Here is a 16,305-nt window from a genome sequence, read left to right on the forward strand (position 1 = left end):
TTTCTACATTACTTTACTATACGTGCCTATATGTAAACCGTTGTAATGGTATATAACTTAACGACGGTATAAAAAAAGATTTTAAATAAATAAATAAACGACATGCTGATGTTAACCTGTCATTCGCCCACCAGAGGTCCAGCTAGCTGTCCTCTGAGCCGAGAGAGGACCCAGATTCTCCAGAAGGATGACCTGACTGAGGCGGAGAGTGGGAGAGCATGCACTCCTGGACAGCTAAATACTTTCCTGGCAATGCATTTGAAATGTGCAAGTTAACTCTGAGTTAGATGCAGGAGTTCTCATAACCTCTGTATCAAGAGCGATTTGCCAAAGGGCAGCACCTGGAACTGATAATGGCGGACCAGTACCGCAAAGCGCAGGAAACTATGTTCTGGCTGGACTGGAATATGAAAGGTAGGCCTCAGAAAGGTCCAAGGAGGTTAAGAACACTCCCAGCTGTACGGCCATTATCAGAGAGCGCAGAGTTTCCATGCGGAAATGAATTACTCATAGATGTCAGTTGACACTCTTGAGGTACATGATGGGGCAAAAGGAACCTTCCCCTCTTGGGTACGATGAAATAGATGGAATAACGTCCCGTATTTTCCTAGGCTCAGGTACTGGAATTATTGCCCTCATCCTGAGCAGCCTTACCAATGGGCCGATACAGTAGAAGTCGTGGGAAAGCGGGCGAACGCCCACTCTCCTGTGCGCGCAATTCTGTATTCAAATGAGGGCCCGCGGCAAAAAGAGGCGCTAGGGACACTAGCGCCTCTTTTTGGACAGGAGCGGCGGCTGTCAGCGGGTTTGACAGCAGACGCTCAATTTTGCCGGCGTTGGTTCTCAAACCCGCTGACAGCCACGGTTTTGGAAACCGGACGCCGGCAAAATTGAGCGTCGTTTTCAACCCGTGAGCCACGGGCAGATTTCAAACTTTTTTGGTTTTTTGTTTTTGTTTTTTTTAACTTTTGGGACCTCCGACTTAATATTGCCATGATATTAAGTCGGAGGGTGCACAGAAAAGCAGTTTTTACTGCTTTTCTGTGCACTTTCCCGGTGCCCTGAGAAATTAACGCCTACCTTTGGCTAGGCGCTAATTTCTGAAAGTAAAATGTGCGGCTTGGCTGCACATTTTGCTTTCTGAATCGCGCGGGAATCCCTAATAGGGCCATCAACGTGCATTTGTATGTTGCGGGTGCTATTAGGTTCGGGGGGGGGGGGGGGGTTGGAAGTGCGTTTTCGATGTGCTATTACCCCTTACTGAATAAGAAAATGCGCGTCCAATCGCGGGTTAACAGTGCCCTCTGCCGGAGCGCACTGTACTGTATCAGCCTGCAAGGTAGAGTCCACAGCCTGGGAGTGGCAAGGAGACATCATCATCATGTGCCAAGGAGTGCTGCGAAATTCCAGCGCATATCCTTCTTGTATGACATACAGTACTCATTTGTCCGAAATGATCTCCACCCACCACTGGTAGAAGAGGGACTGTTGACCCCTATCTCCCCGTTCCGAGGTGGGGTTGGCAAAACTTAGTTGGGGGGGGGGGGGGGGGGGAAGGGGGGTTCGGGATGAACCTGAACCCAAACCTGCCCCTCGTGGGCTGTCGACTCCGAAAATATTGAAACCTCCCAAAGGAGAGAGACCTCTGGAATGTCAAGTTTCTGTAGAGCAGAGAGCATTGGGAGCCCCTGGATTGACCTCTCATGGGCAAGGGGTGCTGTAACTGCTTTCTCTTATCTTCAGGTAGCCAGGGCAATGTAGATTAACCCCATTTACTGGCCAGCTTTTCCAATTTGCTTCCAAAGAGGAGTACCGTATTTTCCAGCGTATAAGACGAGTTTTTAACCCCTGAAAATCTTCTCAAAAGTCGGGGGTTGTTTTATACGCCGGGGGTCGTCTTATAAAACGAATAATTACCGTATTTGTTGCTCCATAAGACGCACTTCTTTCCCCCAAAAGTGGGGGGGGGGGGGGGAAATGTCTGCGTCTTATGGAGCGAATATAAAAAAATAAATAAAAAGCTAACAAAACCCCCCACCCTCCTGATCCCCCCAGACCTGCCAAAAGTCCCTGGTGGTCCAGGAGCGGTCCGGGAGCGACCAATGGCAGCGGTAGCCCCTGTGACATAGTAAGGGCAAAGGGCCGTCGGCGCCATTTTGATTGCTGGCAGCCGACGGCTCAAGTCCAGGAGATCGCTCCCGGACCGCTCCTGGACCCCCAGGGACTTTTGGCAGGTCTTGGAGTGGTCAGGAGGGTGGGGGGTTGTATTTAATTAATTTGGCAGGTCTTGGAGGGGTCAGGAGGGTGGGGGGTTGTATTTAATTAATTTGGCAGGTCTTGGAGGGGTCAGGAGGGTGGGGGAAGCTGATGTATTAGTTTTAAAGGGTCGGGGTGGGTTTTTTGTTTATCGGCTCGGGCGCAGCCGATAAAAAAAAACCCGATCGGGCCGGACCAAAAAAAAAAAAAAACACGATGTGAATCGGAACCGGAATCAGAACCGATTCCGGTTCCGATTCACATCTCTATTACCGGTACCTCCTTCTCTGCCTCTCAGATCTCGCACATGCACGTCTGCGCCGCTTCACTGCAGTCCTCAGGAGCGAGATCTGAGAGGCAGAGAAGGAGGTACCGGGAATAGGATACAAGGGTGGACCAGAGGGATGCGTTACCGCTCCGATAGTCTTGGAGACAGGGAGGGCTGGCCAGGCAGGGAGAGCTGACCAATCCAAGCAGGATTTGTATACAGCAACCAGCCAATCACCGGTAAGGTACATCGCTTGCCATGATTGGCTGGTTGTTGTAAACTGGGTACCACATACAGTATGGTTATGTAGTGACACAGAAGGGTAGTCTTATACGGCGAGTATATCCCAAACTCTATATTTACCTGGAAAAGTTGGGGGTCGTCTTATACACCCAGTCGTCTTATACGCCGGAAAATACGGTAATCCCTTAAAGGGCATGTTTGTGAGGTTTGCCTTAGAGGTTGCGTCTGCTGACCAATTTCACAGCCATAGCTGTCTTCTGGCTGCTATCACTGAGGCCACTCCTCTGGCCGATGTATGGACAAGGTCAGAGCCTGCGTCAGCTAAAAAGGCGGCGGCGAGTTCCATAACCTCTCTGGAATTCGCCCCGAGTCATCCACCTCCCGAGAGAGGAGCAGGCACAAACGAGGTAACAAGAAGCAAGCTATAAGGTGATTACTATTGTGTCAAAGGCATATTTAAGGATGGACTCCATCCGCCTACCATGAGCATCCTTCAAGTACGCTCCTTCCTCAACTGGGACAGTTGTTTGCTTAGAGACAGCATAGACCAGCGCATCCACTTTAGGGAAACGTAGATGTTCTCTTGCCGCCAGATCAGTGGGTATAGAGCTTCTAATGCTCGTCCACCTTTAAATCTCGCTTCAGGGGCGTCCCATTCCAGGTCAATCAACTCCTGGATAGCTTCCAGCACAGGAAAATACCAAGAGGCTTTCCGTAGAGAAACCAGAATGGGATTCTTCTTTGGTTCCATCATAGAGTCCGCCCCATCTATATGGAAAAAATGTAACCCGGTCCGATGTGGTTCTAAACCAGGTGGGATTTCCCCATCTTCCAAGGAATCTGGATCCCCTTCTTTATCAATGCTGTCCAGGTCCCTGCCAGGGATACCCTTTGTGAGGTGAGGCATGTCTCGAGGTCTGCTGATAGACCTCCATTTCCCAGCCTTTACCAGCAGGGGTTCCATCTGGACAAGGGCAAATGAAGCAGACTGCACCTGTATGAAGGCTTGAAGGTCTTGAAAAAATTCCACCCAAGAGAAGGCAGCCGGATCCATGCCTAGCCCAGGAAGTACAAAGGTAGGTGCCGCTGGATTTTCCTCTCCCATGGAAGACCCAGCCTCGGGATTACCTAGATCCGCGGTACTTCTGGTTAAGGTTGTGGCTGACCCATCCTCTGAATGGGAAGAGCCAGGCTTAGTAAAGTCTGGTGAGGCCAACTCTCCCTGGGCCTCCTCACAGTGCTGACATAAGTAAGAATCCAGCTCTAATATGACAAGCAGTGCAGAGAGAATGGTACTTATGTTTCTTTACTGCCGGAGCCATTAGTGATAGTAGCTGCATGCTCAGCCAGCTTACGCGTAATTATTTTTGTGCACACAAAGCACCAGAAAGACCATGTTTAAACTCCATGCCAGACCCAATCTATTCACCGGCAGCTGCAGTTGCTCAACCCCCTTCAAAAACCTCATAACATCTGGCTGTGAGGCCAACAACCTTTTCCCAGTAGTATACCTCTGAGACAACCCAAAGATGCCACCTGAACCTGCAAGGAAATGTAAACTAAGCTCTTGAAAATTACGGGCTCAGGCTATCCTTTTTGTCGCAAGCGCTTGCTCTCAAAAGTCAAATTGCCAGACAAAAGTGATCCACCCAATCTGAGAAAATAGGACCTTACCTTAGCAGCCCTTGCAAATGAGTCAATCTCAGGGACTCAGTGTGCTGAACCAGATCCGCAAACCACGGATGATGCAGCCTCTCCGGCACCCTCAGTACCATCTGGCCTGGATGCCTCTCGATGTGCCTAAACACTTGACCTATTAACGGTCACGGAGGGAACACGTACAGTAGGATCCTTATCAGCTATGGAAGAACCTGAGTGTCTATGCCCTCGGCTGCAACCTATCATTTGCAGCTGAAGAAGCTTGCTGCCTTGGTGTGCTTCTTGTCACCATCAGATCCAGACTGGGACTGCCTCAACGAGACTGGATAAGGCCAAAGGCCTCCTTCAACAGCTCCCATTCTCCCAGGTCCAACTGTTACCTGCTGAGATAGTCCGCTTGCACATTGTCCACTCCCGCGACAAGGGAAGCTGCTATCCCCTTCAACGTAGATGCCATTGAACCCAGGACCTGAAGATAATCCCAAGCCCTGGACACTGGAATCCGCAAAATCCACATTACCTGGGATTGTAATTTCCGAATCCTCTCCAAGGTGAGAAACTCTGCCGAGCTGAGTATTGAGCTTTGCTTCCAAGTATTCCAGCATCTGGGTAGGGATCAGGTGACTCTTCACCAAATTCACCACCCAGTTCAAGGACCACAACATATCCATCACCGTACGCAGACTGCCATCATAACTCCTCAGATTTCCCTCAGATAAGCCAGTTATCTGGATAAGTATGAACTAGGATCCTCTCCCTGTGGAGAGCTGCTGCTGCCACCACCACCAGCACCTTTGGTTTGGCGACTGCACCTCGCATGTTCACAAACAGGAGGGCCCGAAACTGGAAAGTGGCTTCAGAACCATAAAACAAAGAAACTCTGATGTTCTTCCTGAATGATTATGTGCAGACAGGCTTCCATCAAATGCAGCGAGGCCCGAAAAACTCCTCGAGACAAACTGCTGCTATCACTGTCCGCAATGTTTCCATATGCAAAAAATGTGGAACGCACAGTATCACGTCTCACCTTTTGCAGATCAAGGATGGGACGAAAGGCTCCTTCCTTTTTTGGCACAACACAGTAAATAGAGTACTTCCCGCAACTGTGCTCCCTGGCCGTTACCGGTACTATTATGCCAGCAACTGAAGGTGACACAACGTGTCCCAAATTGCCACTTGCTTGCCTTGGACACTGCAATGAGACACCATGAAAGCTTCCGTGATGGGGGTGAAAAAATTCTAAAGCATAGCTGTCCTTTATTACCTCTAGATCTCATTGGTCCAAGGTAATCCTGGTCCACTCTTCGTAAAACTGTGATAGACGGCCTTCCACCACCATCTCGAGAGAGTGGACTAGCCTAGCTTCATTGTGAAACCTTACCACCACCAGCTCCCTGGTCAGAGCCCTCTCAGGAAAGTCTATGAGTGCCTTGAAAGGACTGCTGCCTACCGGAACCCAAGTTCTGACTTGAAGACAGTGCAGAACCCTTACTGGGACAAAAACTACCACAACTCTCGAAACCTAGAGCAAGGCGGAAAAGACTTCCTGACTGTCATCTTATCCTCCAGCAGCTTATTCCCTTTAGACTCCCCAAAACCTTCATCAAGTTTCAGGTCCTCCCTGAACAATTTTCCTTCCTTTAAAGGAAGATTACAGAGCTGAGTCTTCGACCACATATCAGCTGACCAATTCTGGAACCACAGCAGACGTCACACAGAGACCATTGTGTCCTTTTACGCTGCCAAACCTGCAACTAGCAACTTGTTAGTGACTGCCAAGACTGAATCATGCACTTTCAGCAATACCAGCAGCTGTAGGATATCCTCCATGAGGGGATTCAATTTTACTTTGGCTCTAGCCACCTTAGGAATCATCTCTGGGAAGACCCATGCTTGGTTCACCAGCTTCTTGATCCTTTTAGGGAGAGGAAAGGTGGGCCCCGGAGACCAACCAACAAAGGATCCACCCCTTCATCGTCAGACTCCTCCTGGACCACCTTAATACCCAGTTCCTTCCGAACATGGGAAATAAGGGCCTCATCTCCTCCTTATGGAACAGACAAACCACCCACAGGTCATCTCCCTTTGTTATTGGGAATTCTTCGGGATCAGTCTAATTGACATCCACCATGAAATCTGCTGGGCCATCCTGATCCACCCCAAGACCAACCCCAAAACCATCTTCCGTGTCATCCAGGTCTGAATCGTCTGAGCCGCCAGGCCCCTCAGGATAGTCCAGGCCCAGCCGGTGAAGGAGGTTTCCTGACCCCCAGTCAAGGAGCCCCTTGGCCTCTTTGCAGCAGGAAGAGATGGCTGACAGAAATGCCCTTTTATAGCCAGGGCTTTTCCTGGTTTAAAAGGCCTTATGCATAAGCAAGACAAATTCTGAGGAAAACTCCAACTCATCCTCTCCCCTGTCCAGCCCAGAGCTTGCATCTCACCCCTACCCCCTGACAGGATCACCAGAGACAATGGGGGAGGAGAGTTCCTGGGCTCCAGGGAGTCTGTCACCTTCCGAGCTGTAGCCTTTCTCCTGTGGAGCAGGCTATTTAGGCTCCCAGTATTGATCCTGACAGGGCCTTGGCAACCTGTGGCTCTCCTACCAGCTTTGTTGCCCCCGGAGGGTCCCTCCCCTCCAGAAACGAATCACGGCATAGTGTCACTGTATTCAGCTGTCCCCGAGCCAGGCTACAGGCCTGACAAGCTTTCCTGCACTGGGAAACCGCTGTCAGCACCATCTTGTCTCCATGTGGCCGGGCCTACTGCAGAGGAACAGAAGCCGTGTGATCGCAGTGCGCGGGAGAGGAGGGGGAACACTGACCAAACGCAGCCTCCAGCACACCAAGCAGCCCAAAGCTGTGAACAGAGGAGTTACACTGCTCCCTTCCCACAGCCCAGGCCTGCCCTGTTGATCAAACCAGAAACAGCTAGAGTAGTTGCTGCTCAAAGAAAGAAAGAAAAATCTAACATTTTTTTTTTCTTTAAAGAAACAGCAGCAAAGGAAGAAATTCAAGAAAAAAAAAAAAAGGAATATTTCCCTACTGGTGGCAACACCTCTGGGAAGGAGCCTTCAGGGGATAAGAGGAAACCAGGACTCCTGGCTGTCAGACTCCTGGATCTGCTGCAGGTTAAAGCTGATCAGGGATTACCAACACCCGCTCGCCTGGCTCAACCTGAGGGATGGCCCACGAAGGAACCTAACACCTCAGGGAGCATCTTCTAACTTCTCTTCTTCTGTCCCTTCTTTCTTTCTTCTTATCTGCAGGTTTACCCCTCTACCATCTGCTGGAAACAAAGAAATATGGAGGAACTGCAGGTGGCACTCTCTGTTATGAAGCAGTGCCTCAAAGTTTTTAGTTCTCTTCCTCCATCTACTGGTAGGGTTGCAAAATCTACTTGTCTGGACCGATCTGGGGTACGAACAGGAAGTGATTTTAGATTATGTATATTGCACTGAATTACATATGACAGAAATGAGATTGATCAAAATTAATAAATCGTTGCCATAACATTATACACAACACAAAGGTGATGCAGATGAATTCAGTACTATACCTGCATCTCATTCAGGATACACAAACATGTAGAAGTGTTCTATACAAACAAATACCACAATAGCAAACAGACAGATTGCTGCATCCACTGCCCTGCAGACTGACATGCTTACCTGCTGGGTTTCTGACTCCAAGTGCTCGGGCAACATATTCTTTTCTTGCGCCATAAGAGCCAGAAGTTTCTGTATCATTCCAACATCCTTCATGACGGCCTGCAGGTTCACTGTCTGACCATTGGTGAACATCTGATCTCCGAGACGATTCACCGGTCGATACCTAGAATGGAAATATAATTCTCATCACACAATGTTCTGAATGCATCCTTCCAATGAATTAGCATGGAGTCTGTTCCTGAAGGGGAGAAAATCATTTGGAAGCAATGGGACTGGTAGAAAAAAAAAAAAAAGCTGCTGGATTTCATCTTTAGTGTGTGCACTACATTCACTGAGAATTGGAGGGATGGGATAGTTAGAAATGTTATGGTACCCAAGATATTTTTGAACAGCACTGAACTGGAATCCTGCTTATTTATTTATTTGCTTTTATATACCGACATTCGATCGAGATATCACATCGGTTTACATATAACTCGGTGAATAGGGCAGGGTCTGCCTTATTTTACATGAAACAATTAAAATGGTAACTTGCCTTGTTTTACATTGTAACATTTAACATGGTAACTTGTCTAGCAACGAAGGAGATGAGTATAGATTATAACAATTTAAAATATATAGGATGGTAGTAAATCACAGTAACATTTATAAAACATTGAATCAAGAAAGCTTGGTGCTTTCTTGATTCAGGCTCATCCTGTGCAGCAGTGAGATCCCCTACAGAACCACAGGAGCAACAACAGTGTGTTGCGCATATGCACTTTTGTAGAGAGAGGCATGAACTAAGTGCCAACAGTCCATGAGACTCACAAGTTCATTACTTTCACCAAAGAATCACCCCCTGCCAGAAGATTCATCTTCTTCCTTAAGTCTCTCTCTTTAAATAAAAGAACCAAGAACACTAACTTTACAAAAAGGATATAGCCAATGGATTTTAGATTTAATTACTCATCTTTTCTAAATCCAAGCTTAAGGCGAGTTACAATTCGGATATTGTAGTTATTTACCTGCCCAAAAGGGCTTACAATTTATGTTTAGCTGACGCAATGAAGGATAAAGTAACTTGCTCAACATTACAAGCAGCATCTGTGGGAGAATGGAGAATTTACTTACCTGATAATTTTGTTTTCCTTAGTGTAGCCAGATGGACTCAGGACCAATGGGTTATGCTCCCCTGCCAGCAGATGGAGACGGGGCAGAAAGCTGGCCCACGGTCCTGTCAACACTGCCTGTGCAAAGGCAGCGTCCGCTTGGGCCTGCAGGTCCAAGAGATAAAACCTTGAGAAGGTGTGCAAGGAGGACCACATCACCGCCCGGCAGATATCAACTGGAGACAGCATTCTGGCCTATACCCAAGAGACCGCCTGAACCCTAGTGGAATGAGCTCTAAGCTCAGAAGGTAATGTCTTTCCAGCCTCCACATAGGTCCCAGTGACCACCTCCTTGATCCAGCGAGCTATGATAGCTCGCGAAGCTGGGACTCTGACTGCCCGAGAGGGGACACTGTGTTCCTCGCACCAGGACTAATAGACTTAGTTTTTGGGTACTTGCCAGGTTCTTGTGGCCTGGATTGGCCACTGTTGGAAGCAGGATGCTGGGCTTGATGGATTCTTGGTCTGACCCAGTATGGCATTTTCTTATGTTCTTATCCTCCAGACCCACACATAAGCTAGGGACGTGGAGAACTTCTGAATGCGGAGTAAGGTTACAATTACTACCGCAGAATATCCTCGCTTCATCAGGCAAGGCCTCTCAAGGACCAGACCGTAAGACAGAATAGAGTCGGATCCTCATGTAGGACCGGACTCTGCTGTAACAGGTCCCTGTGCCATGGGAGGAGCAGGGGGTTCTCCATCAGGAGCATGTCCACATACCATGGATGCTTGGGCCAATCCGGAGCTACCAGAATGGAGAAATTACTTACATAATAATTTCGTTTTCCTTAGTGTAGACAGATGGACTCAGGACCAATGGGTATAGTGTACTCCTGATAGCAGTTGGGAGACGGAGTCAGATTTCAATCTGACATCAGCCGATATATACCCATACAGGAAGCTTAGCTCTTCAGTATTTTCCTCGAAAAGCAATTGTGGATATATGTGTGTTTTAATAACTTGATTAACTTGGCTAACTTGATTAACTAGGATTGGTTAAACTGATTTCCAAATTGGAGACTGCCAGTGCAGTCAACTGAAAAACGCCAACACCCGGCAATTATGGGTATCTTGAACTAGGGGTAATACCTGGCTTACCCGTGCTTGTCTTGCTCTCGGGGATTGTCACCCGAGGTTTCCAGATTTTGGAGCAGCCGTGGGTGGGATGCTGAGTCCATCTGTCTACACTAAGGAAAACGAAATTATCAGGTAAGTAATTTCTCCATTTCCTAGCGTGTAGCAGATGGACTCAGGACCAATGGGATGTACAAAAGCTACTTCCGAACTGGGTGTGAGGCTGCCTGTGGCCCACTTAGTACTGCCCTTGCAGAGGTTGTGTCCTCCCGGGTCTAGACATCCAGGTGGTAGAACCTCGAGAAGGTATGTATGGAGGACCACGTCGCCACCCGACAGATCTCGGCGGGTGACAGCATCTTGGTTTCTGCCCAGGACACTGCCAGGGCCCTTGTAGAATGGGCCTTGACTTGTAGATGTGGAGGCTTCTCTGCCTCTATCTAGGCCACCTTGATTACTTCTTTGATCCAGCGGGCTATGGTTGCCCGCGAGGCCACTTCCCTTTGTTTCTTCCATTTTGATTACTGGCAGCCAACAGCCCTTTGCCCTTACTATGTCACAGGAGCTACCGCTGCCATTGGTCGACCCCAGTGACATAGTAAGGGCAAAGGGCCGTCGGCGCCATTTTGATTGCTGGCAGCAGACGGCCCAAGTCCAGGAGATTGCTCCCGGACCCCCGCTGGACCACCAGGGACTTTTGGCAGGTCTTGGAGGGGTCAGGAGAGTGGAGGGTTGTATTTAATTAATTTGGCAGGTCTTGGGGGGGGTCAGGAGGGTGGGGGAAGCTGAGGGATTAGTTTTAAAGGGTCGGGGTGGGTTTTTTGTTTATCGGCTCGGGCACAGCCGATAAAAAAAAACCCGATCGGGCCGGACAAAAAAAACAAACAAAAAAACACGATGTGAATTGGAACCGGAATCGGAACAGATTCCGGTTCCGATTCACATCTCTATTACCGGTACCTCCTTCTCTGCCTCTCGGATCTCGCACATGCACGTCAGCCGCTTCACTGCAGTCTTCAGGAGCGAGATCTGAGAGGCAGAGAAGGAGGTACCGGTAATAGGATACAAGGGTGGGCCAGAGGGATGCGTTACCGCTCTGATAGTCTTGGAGACAGGGAGGGCTGGGCAAGCAGGGAGAGCTGACCAATCCAAGCAGGATTTGTATACAACAACCAGCCAATCGCCGGTAAGGTACATCGCTTGCCGTGATTGGCTGGTTGTTGTAAACTGGGTACCACATACAGTATGGTTATGTAGTGACACAGAAGGGTAGTCTTTGCGGCGAGTATATCCCAAACTCTATATTTTAACTGTAAAAGTTGGGGGGTTGTCTTATACGCCCAGTCGTCTTATACGCCGGAAAATACGGTACTAAGCGGATTCATAAGCAAATAAATCATCATATAATAAAGCTGTTACACCACGTCATGCAGCAGATATTTACATTAACCCACACCTTATGTAGCAATTAAGAGTGTGAGGCTAAGTATACACGTAGTTGCTCTGAGTCTGAAAAAATATATCTATCATTTTGATGTATTAATATACACCTGCAGGGAAACCTTAAATAAAATTTGGCACCTCTAGAGAGCACCTCATTTTTCATGGAAAGAAATGATTTTCTTTTCTTCTGCATTCTTTTGATAATGTCTGGAAAGACTCTTATTTGGGCTCCATAGAAAAGCTGTAGATGTTTCCTAAAAGACTTTCTCAATATATTATCTCTGTCCAATACCTGCACAAAAGTCACAAGCAAAGTTGCCCTTGCCTCAATTTTAGCTTCATAGGATTTTTCCAGAAAGTTAGTAAGATTATCAAAAGCAATATTATCCTGCTCCTCTTGCTGTAAATTTCCTTGTCAGGAAGGTAATATATCTTAGAAATCTCTGGGATATTCATTTCTGAAAAACCTAAAATATTGATTAAGTAGTTTTTCAAAAGATCTTTTGGGTTCGCCCATTTTGTCTTTGGAAAGTTCAAGAATCTAAGATTGTTTCTTATCTCATTTTCTAAGAAATCCATCCTCTTCATTGCCATATTCTCCGATTTTATGAGGTTAGTTTGCACTTCTTTTATATCCTTAATTTCTATTTCAACTTTGCTCAAAGATTTCTCAACCACTTGAACCTTATTTTCCAGAATTCGTGTCCCCTCCATATTACGTTTTACAGCGCTTGTTAGATCATTTATCGCCGTACTCATCTTTGTTAGAGCCTTCCAGATTTCAACAAGAGTTATTTTATCCGGTATTTCCATCACGGTATTCAGTACTACCTGTATCTCAGACTCCTTACCTCTTGGCTGCATAAGGTCCTCCTTGCCTAGGTCTATTCGCCGTGCTTCGCCATTGTTCTCCCTGGAACCCAGGTTTAACGGGCTCTCCGAAGACGATGGAAGTTTCCCATCCCTTCTCTAGGTGTCATCAAGGCTATCCGATGTTTGTATCCACGGCGCAATTTTTTGCGGCTCCATCCCCTCTTCAATCAGAGGTTTGTAGGACAGGGTTGGAACTGTTGGTGCTCCGGGGCTGAGCGACGCTTCTTCGGCCTGGGCTTCGGACGGCCGCTCTCCGTCGTCGACACCAGCGGTCTCGCCCTCCGGTGTCTGCTGCATGGTCCGAACACCTCCTCAATCCGTGTTTGTCGTAAAGAGGTATCAGGAGTCGAGGTAAGAATCTCGCGGATCCTTGCCTTTCTTTTCGAATGCGGCATCAGAAAAGTTTAAGAGGTAACATTCACGGTGTGGCAGCCATCTTCAGTTAGACAGTTTTCTAAGTGTAGCTCACTTATTAGGGGTGCCTACTGCGCAAGATAAAACTGAAGGACTGACTACTAAGCTTACCTTCTTAGGTATTGAACTGGATTCGGTTGGCATAGTATCGTGTTTGCCCATAAAAAAAGTGGTAAAGTTAAGAGAATTAGTGTAGTTTGTATGAGGGGCGACCAAAGTGTCTTTAAGGCAGATGCAGTCATTAATCAGTTCTCTTAATTTCGCCTGCTGCGTGATTCCGATGGGTCGTGCTTTCATTCGTAGGCTCTCTGCTGCTACTGTTGGGGTTAGGGCGGGTCATCATTTTGTCAGAGTAACACAAATGGTGAAAGAAAAACAGGGAGTGTGGGAAGCATTTTTGGAGTTTTTCAATGGTGTTTGTATAATGCAGGAGGGAGAGCTATCGAATCATGACCTTGAACTTTATTCGGATGTGGCAGGGGCTTTCAGTTTTGGGGTTTATTTCCAAGAGCAGTGGTGCGCTGAGCCCTGGCCAGTGGCGTGGGTGGAGGAGGGCCTTACCAAGAATATCACCTTTTTTTTTTTAAAGAGTTGTTTCCAATTGTAGTGGCATTGGTTATCTGGGGGGATAAGCTCAGGAACAAAAGAGTGGTATTCTGGTGCGATACTCTGGGAGCGGTTCAGGTTATAAATAGGCAGTCTGCCAAATGCATGCGGGTGTCTGCTTTGCTGAAGGAATTAGTATTCCTTTGTTTACATTGGAATGTTACCATCATGGCTAGGCATATGCTGGGAGATCGGAATTTGATTGCTGATGCCCTTTCTCGTTTCAAGTGGACTGTCTTCAGGGAGTTGGCACCACAGGCGAATTTGATGGGGGAGCCATTCCCGGAGCATCTGTGGCATCTCAGCAGTCGGAAACGTGGTGATTGATTCAGAAATCCATGGCACCAGCAACATGGGCGTCGTATTTGGTGGGCAGAGGCGTGGTGGCACGCTTCTTGCAGGCAGCTGGTTGGAGAGGGGGGCCTGTCAGTGAAACTGACATTGTTCAATTCATTCTGTGGGCAAGGAGCAATGGCTATTCCTAGTCTTCCATGCGCCCCTCCCCCCCCCCCTTAGCAGATTTTTCATTTTTTCAAAAGATCGGGGGCTGGGGTAACCCTGAGCTCAGTTTTATTGTCAAGAGGGTGTTGGTGGATGGGGACGAGACCAGGGTAGAGTGCTGGATAAACGGCGACCCATTCAGTATGCAGATTTATTGCTGATGGCGGGACAGGTGGCGACGGTTTGCTGTTCCAGGTACGAGGTATTGCTGTTTAGAGCAGCTTTTGCATTCACATTTTTTGGAGCAATGAGAGTCAGTTAACTTGTTGCAAGCTCCAAGGTGAATGCATCTGGTGCAGGACATAGCCAGTCATGTGTGGGTGTACAATAGTGCAGTTACATTGTGTATTCATAAATCGAAGGTGGATCAACGGGGTAGAGGTAATTTTATTACTTTAGTTCCAGCAGGTGATGCACTAGTGTGCCCGATATGATCTACTCAAGCTTTTGTCCAGATGAGGCCGGATGCTCCTGGCTCTTTTTTGGTGCATGCTGATGGCATGCCTTTGACCAGTTTTCAGTTTACTAAGGTCTTGAAGTTGGTGGTGGAGGGATTGGGATGGGAAGCGGACTGTTATACATCCCATTCTTTCCGTATTGGAGCGGCTACTACAGCTGCGAAATTAGGGCTGCCGGAACGGATGATTCAATCTATAGGGAGGTGGAGATCGAAAGCCTTCAATTCATATGTTAGGAAATAAGAATTGGGGGGGAGGGAGGAGTGATATAAGATTGTAATGGCTTATTTTTCTTTTGCAGAATCATGGGGGGTTCCTAGCGATCGGGAATGTGCTTGGGTCGTGGGCCATTCCTTTTGTTCACTGGGCTCAGCGCCAGGCTGTGCAGAGACGGTACGGGGAGCATCTGACCTTGGGTACCAGGAATTGGACAACTAAATGGTTTGGCAATAGAGGAATGAAATGGGCTGATTTGTTATCTTTCCTGCATGGGCTTGTTAAATGTTGGGGCGTTCCGCAAATTCTTCTCATTCATTTGGGGGGGGGGGGGGGGGGGGTTAACGATATAGGGGGTTGTTCCTGTAGGGAGCTGGCGGCGAAAGTGAGAAAAGACTTTGCCTGTATCATGAATGGGATGCCAAATACAAGGGTGGGATGGTCAGACATAATTGTTCAGATTTGTTATAAGAATGAGCCATTGTGGAAACGGGGAGTTAAGAAAATGAATAGACAGATAGGTAAGTGGATGCTAAAGCAAGGGGGTTTTTGGGTGGACATGATTGGTCCTGGGATGCTTCGGAAGCTTTGATCCAGGCAGATGGGGTGCACCTTTGTGTTGTAGGCATCGATTTGTTTAACAATGCCTTACAGGAAGGACTGGAACAATTGCTGAGTGGACCTTAGGAGGCTGCAGTGGGGGCACAAGGGCAACCAGGGTTGTCCTTGTTTGTGGCGGAAACCCAAGCACAAAGTTGTTAAGTGTTATTATTGTATTGTAAAAGGGCATTGGGGGGGGGGAAAGAGAAGAATATTATCTAGTTTGGGGCTGTTACATGAGATGGTCAATGAGCGGGAGGGGGGAGCTGATGCTCAGGCCGTGTGCTTACCCTCGCTGGGAAGCGGCGGGGAAAGAGATAAGGGAGGTATTGCTTAGCCTTACCACTGGGACATGGTGGTAAGCGCCTTGTTGGAGGAGGGAGGGGGTGTTTTTTATTGATTGTATATTAAGGATTGACGGGCTCGGGTTCTGTTATGCAATAAACTGTGGCCTTGTTTTATAAGCCATAAAATTTTACTGGCTCACTGGAAGCGAGCCACGTGTCTTGCCTCCCTATGTTTATCAACATTGCTGTTTATCACAAGTGCTCTAACCAATTTTTCAGACTGTAATCAACTGATCATGTAGGGTGATATCAAACGGTACACAATATCATTCTTGGGACTATACTATTAAGAACCAAGGGAGTCATCCTCCATATTTGTATGAAAGGTCAGCGCTCCCATGGCTCTTAAGTGCTAACTAATTAAGCAGCAGAAACAGGCTTCAATTTAACAGTAATAATCATTCAAGAATTTCATAGAAAAAAAAAATTGTAGCCATTAATAGTTAATACAAAAAATATAGTTCACTATTATAATCTTTCAGTTTGTAAAAGATAAGTTCCAGAAACTACATGTGAACCATCGAGC

The 16,305-nt window shown here is 47.6% G+C and overlaps 1 protein-coding gene across 3 annotated transcripts in view; it reads right to left on the reverse strand.

Annotated features, from left to right (window-relative positions):
* POLR1A (RNA polymerase I subunit A) overlaps window positions 1-16,305 on the reverse strand; it is a 271,640-nt gene that overhangs the window by 210,833 nt on the left and 44,502 nt on the right. For all 3 annotated transcript variants that reach the window (XM_029592763.1, XM_029592762.1, XM_029592764.1), the window contains one exon: window positions 8,094-8,256. In XM_029592763.1, coding sequence (XP_029448623.1) covers window positions 8,094-8,256 — 163 coding nt within the window. The remainder of the gene's footprint in view (window positions 1-8,093; window positions 8,257-16,305) is intronic.

Source organism: Rhinatrema bivittatum, chromosome 1 (genome assembly GCF_901001135.1).
Source record: "Rhinatrema bivittatum chromosome 1, aRhiBiv1.1, whole genome shotgun sequence".
Classification (NCBI taxonomy): Eukaryota; Metazoa; Chordata; class Amphibia; order Gymnophiona; family Rhinatrematidae; genus Rhinatrema; species Rhinatrema bivittatum.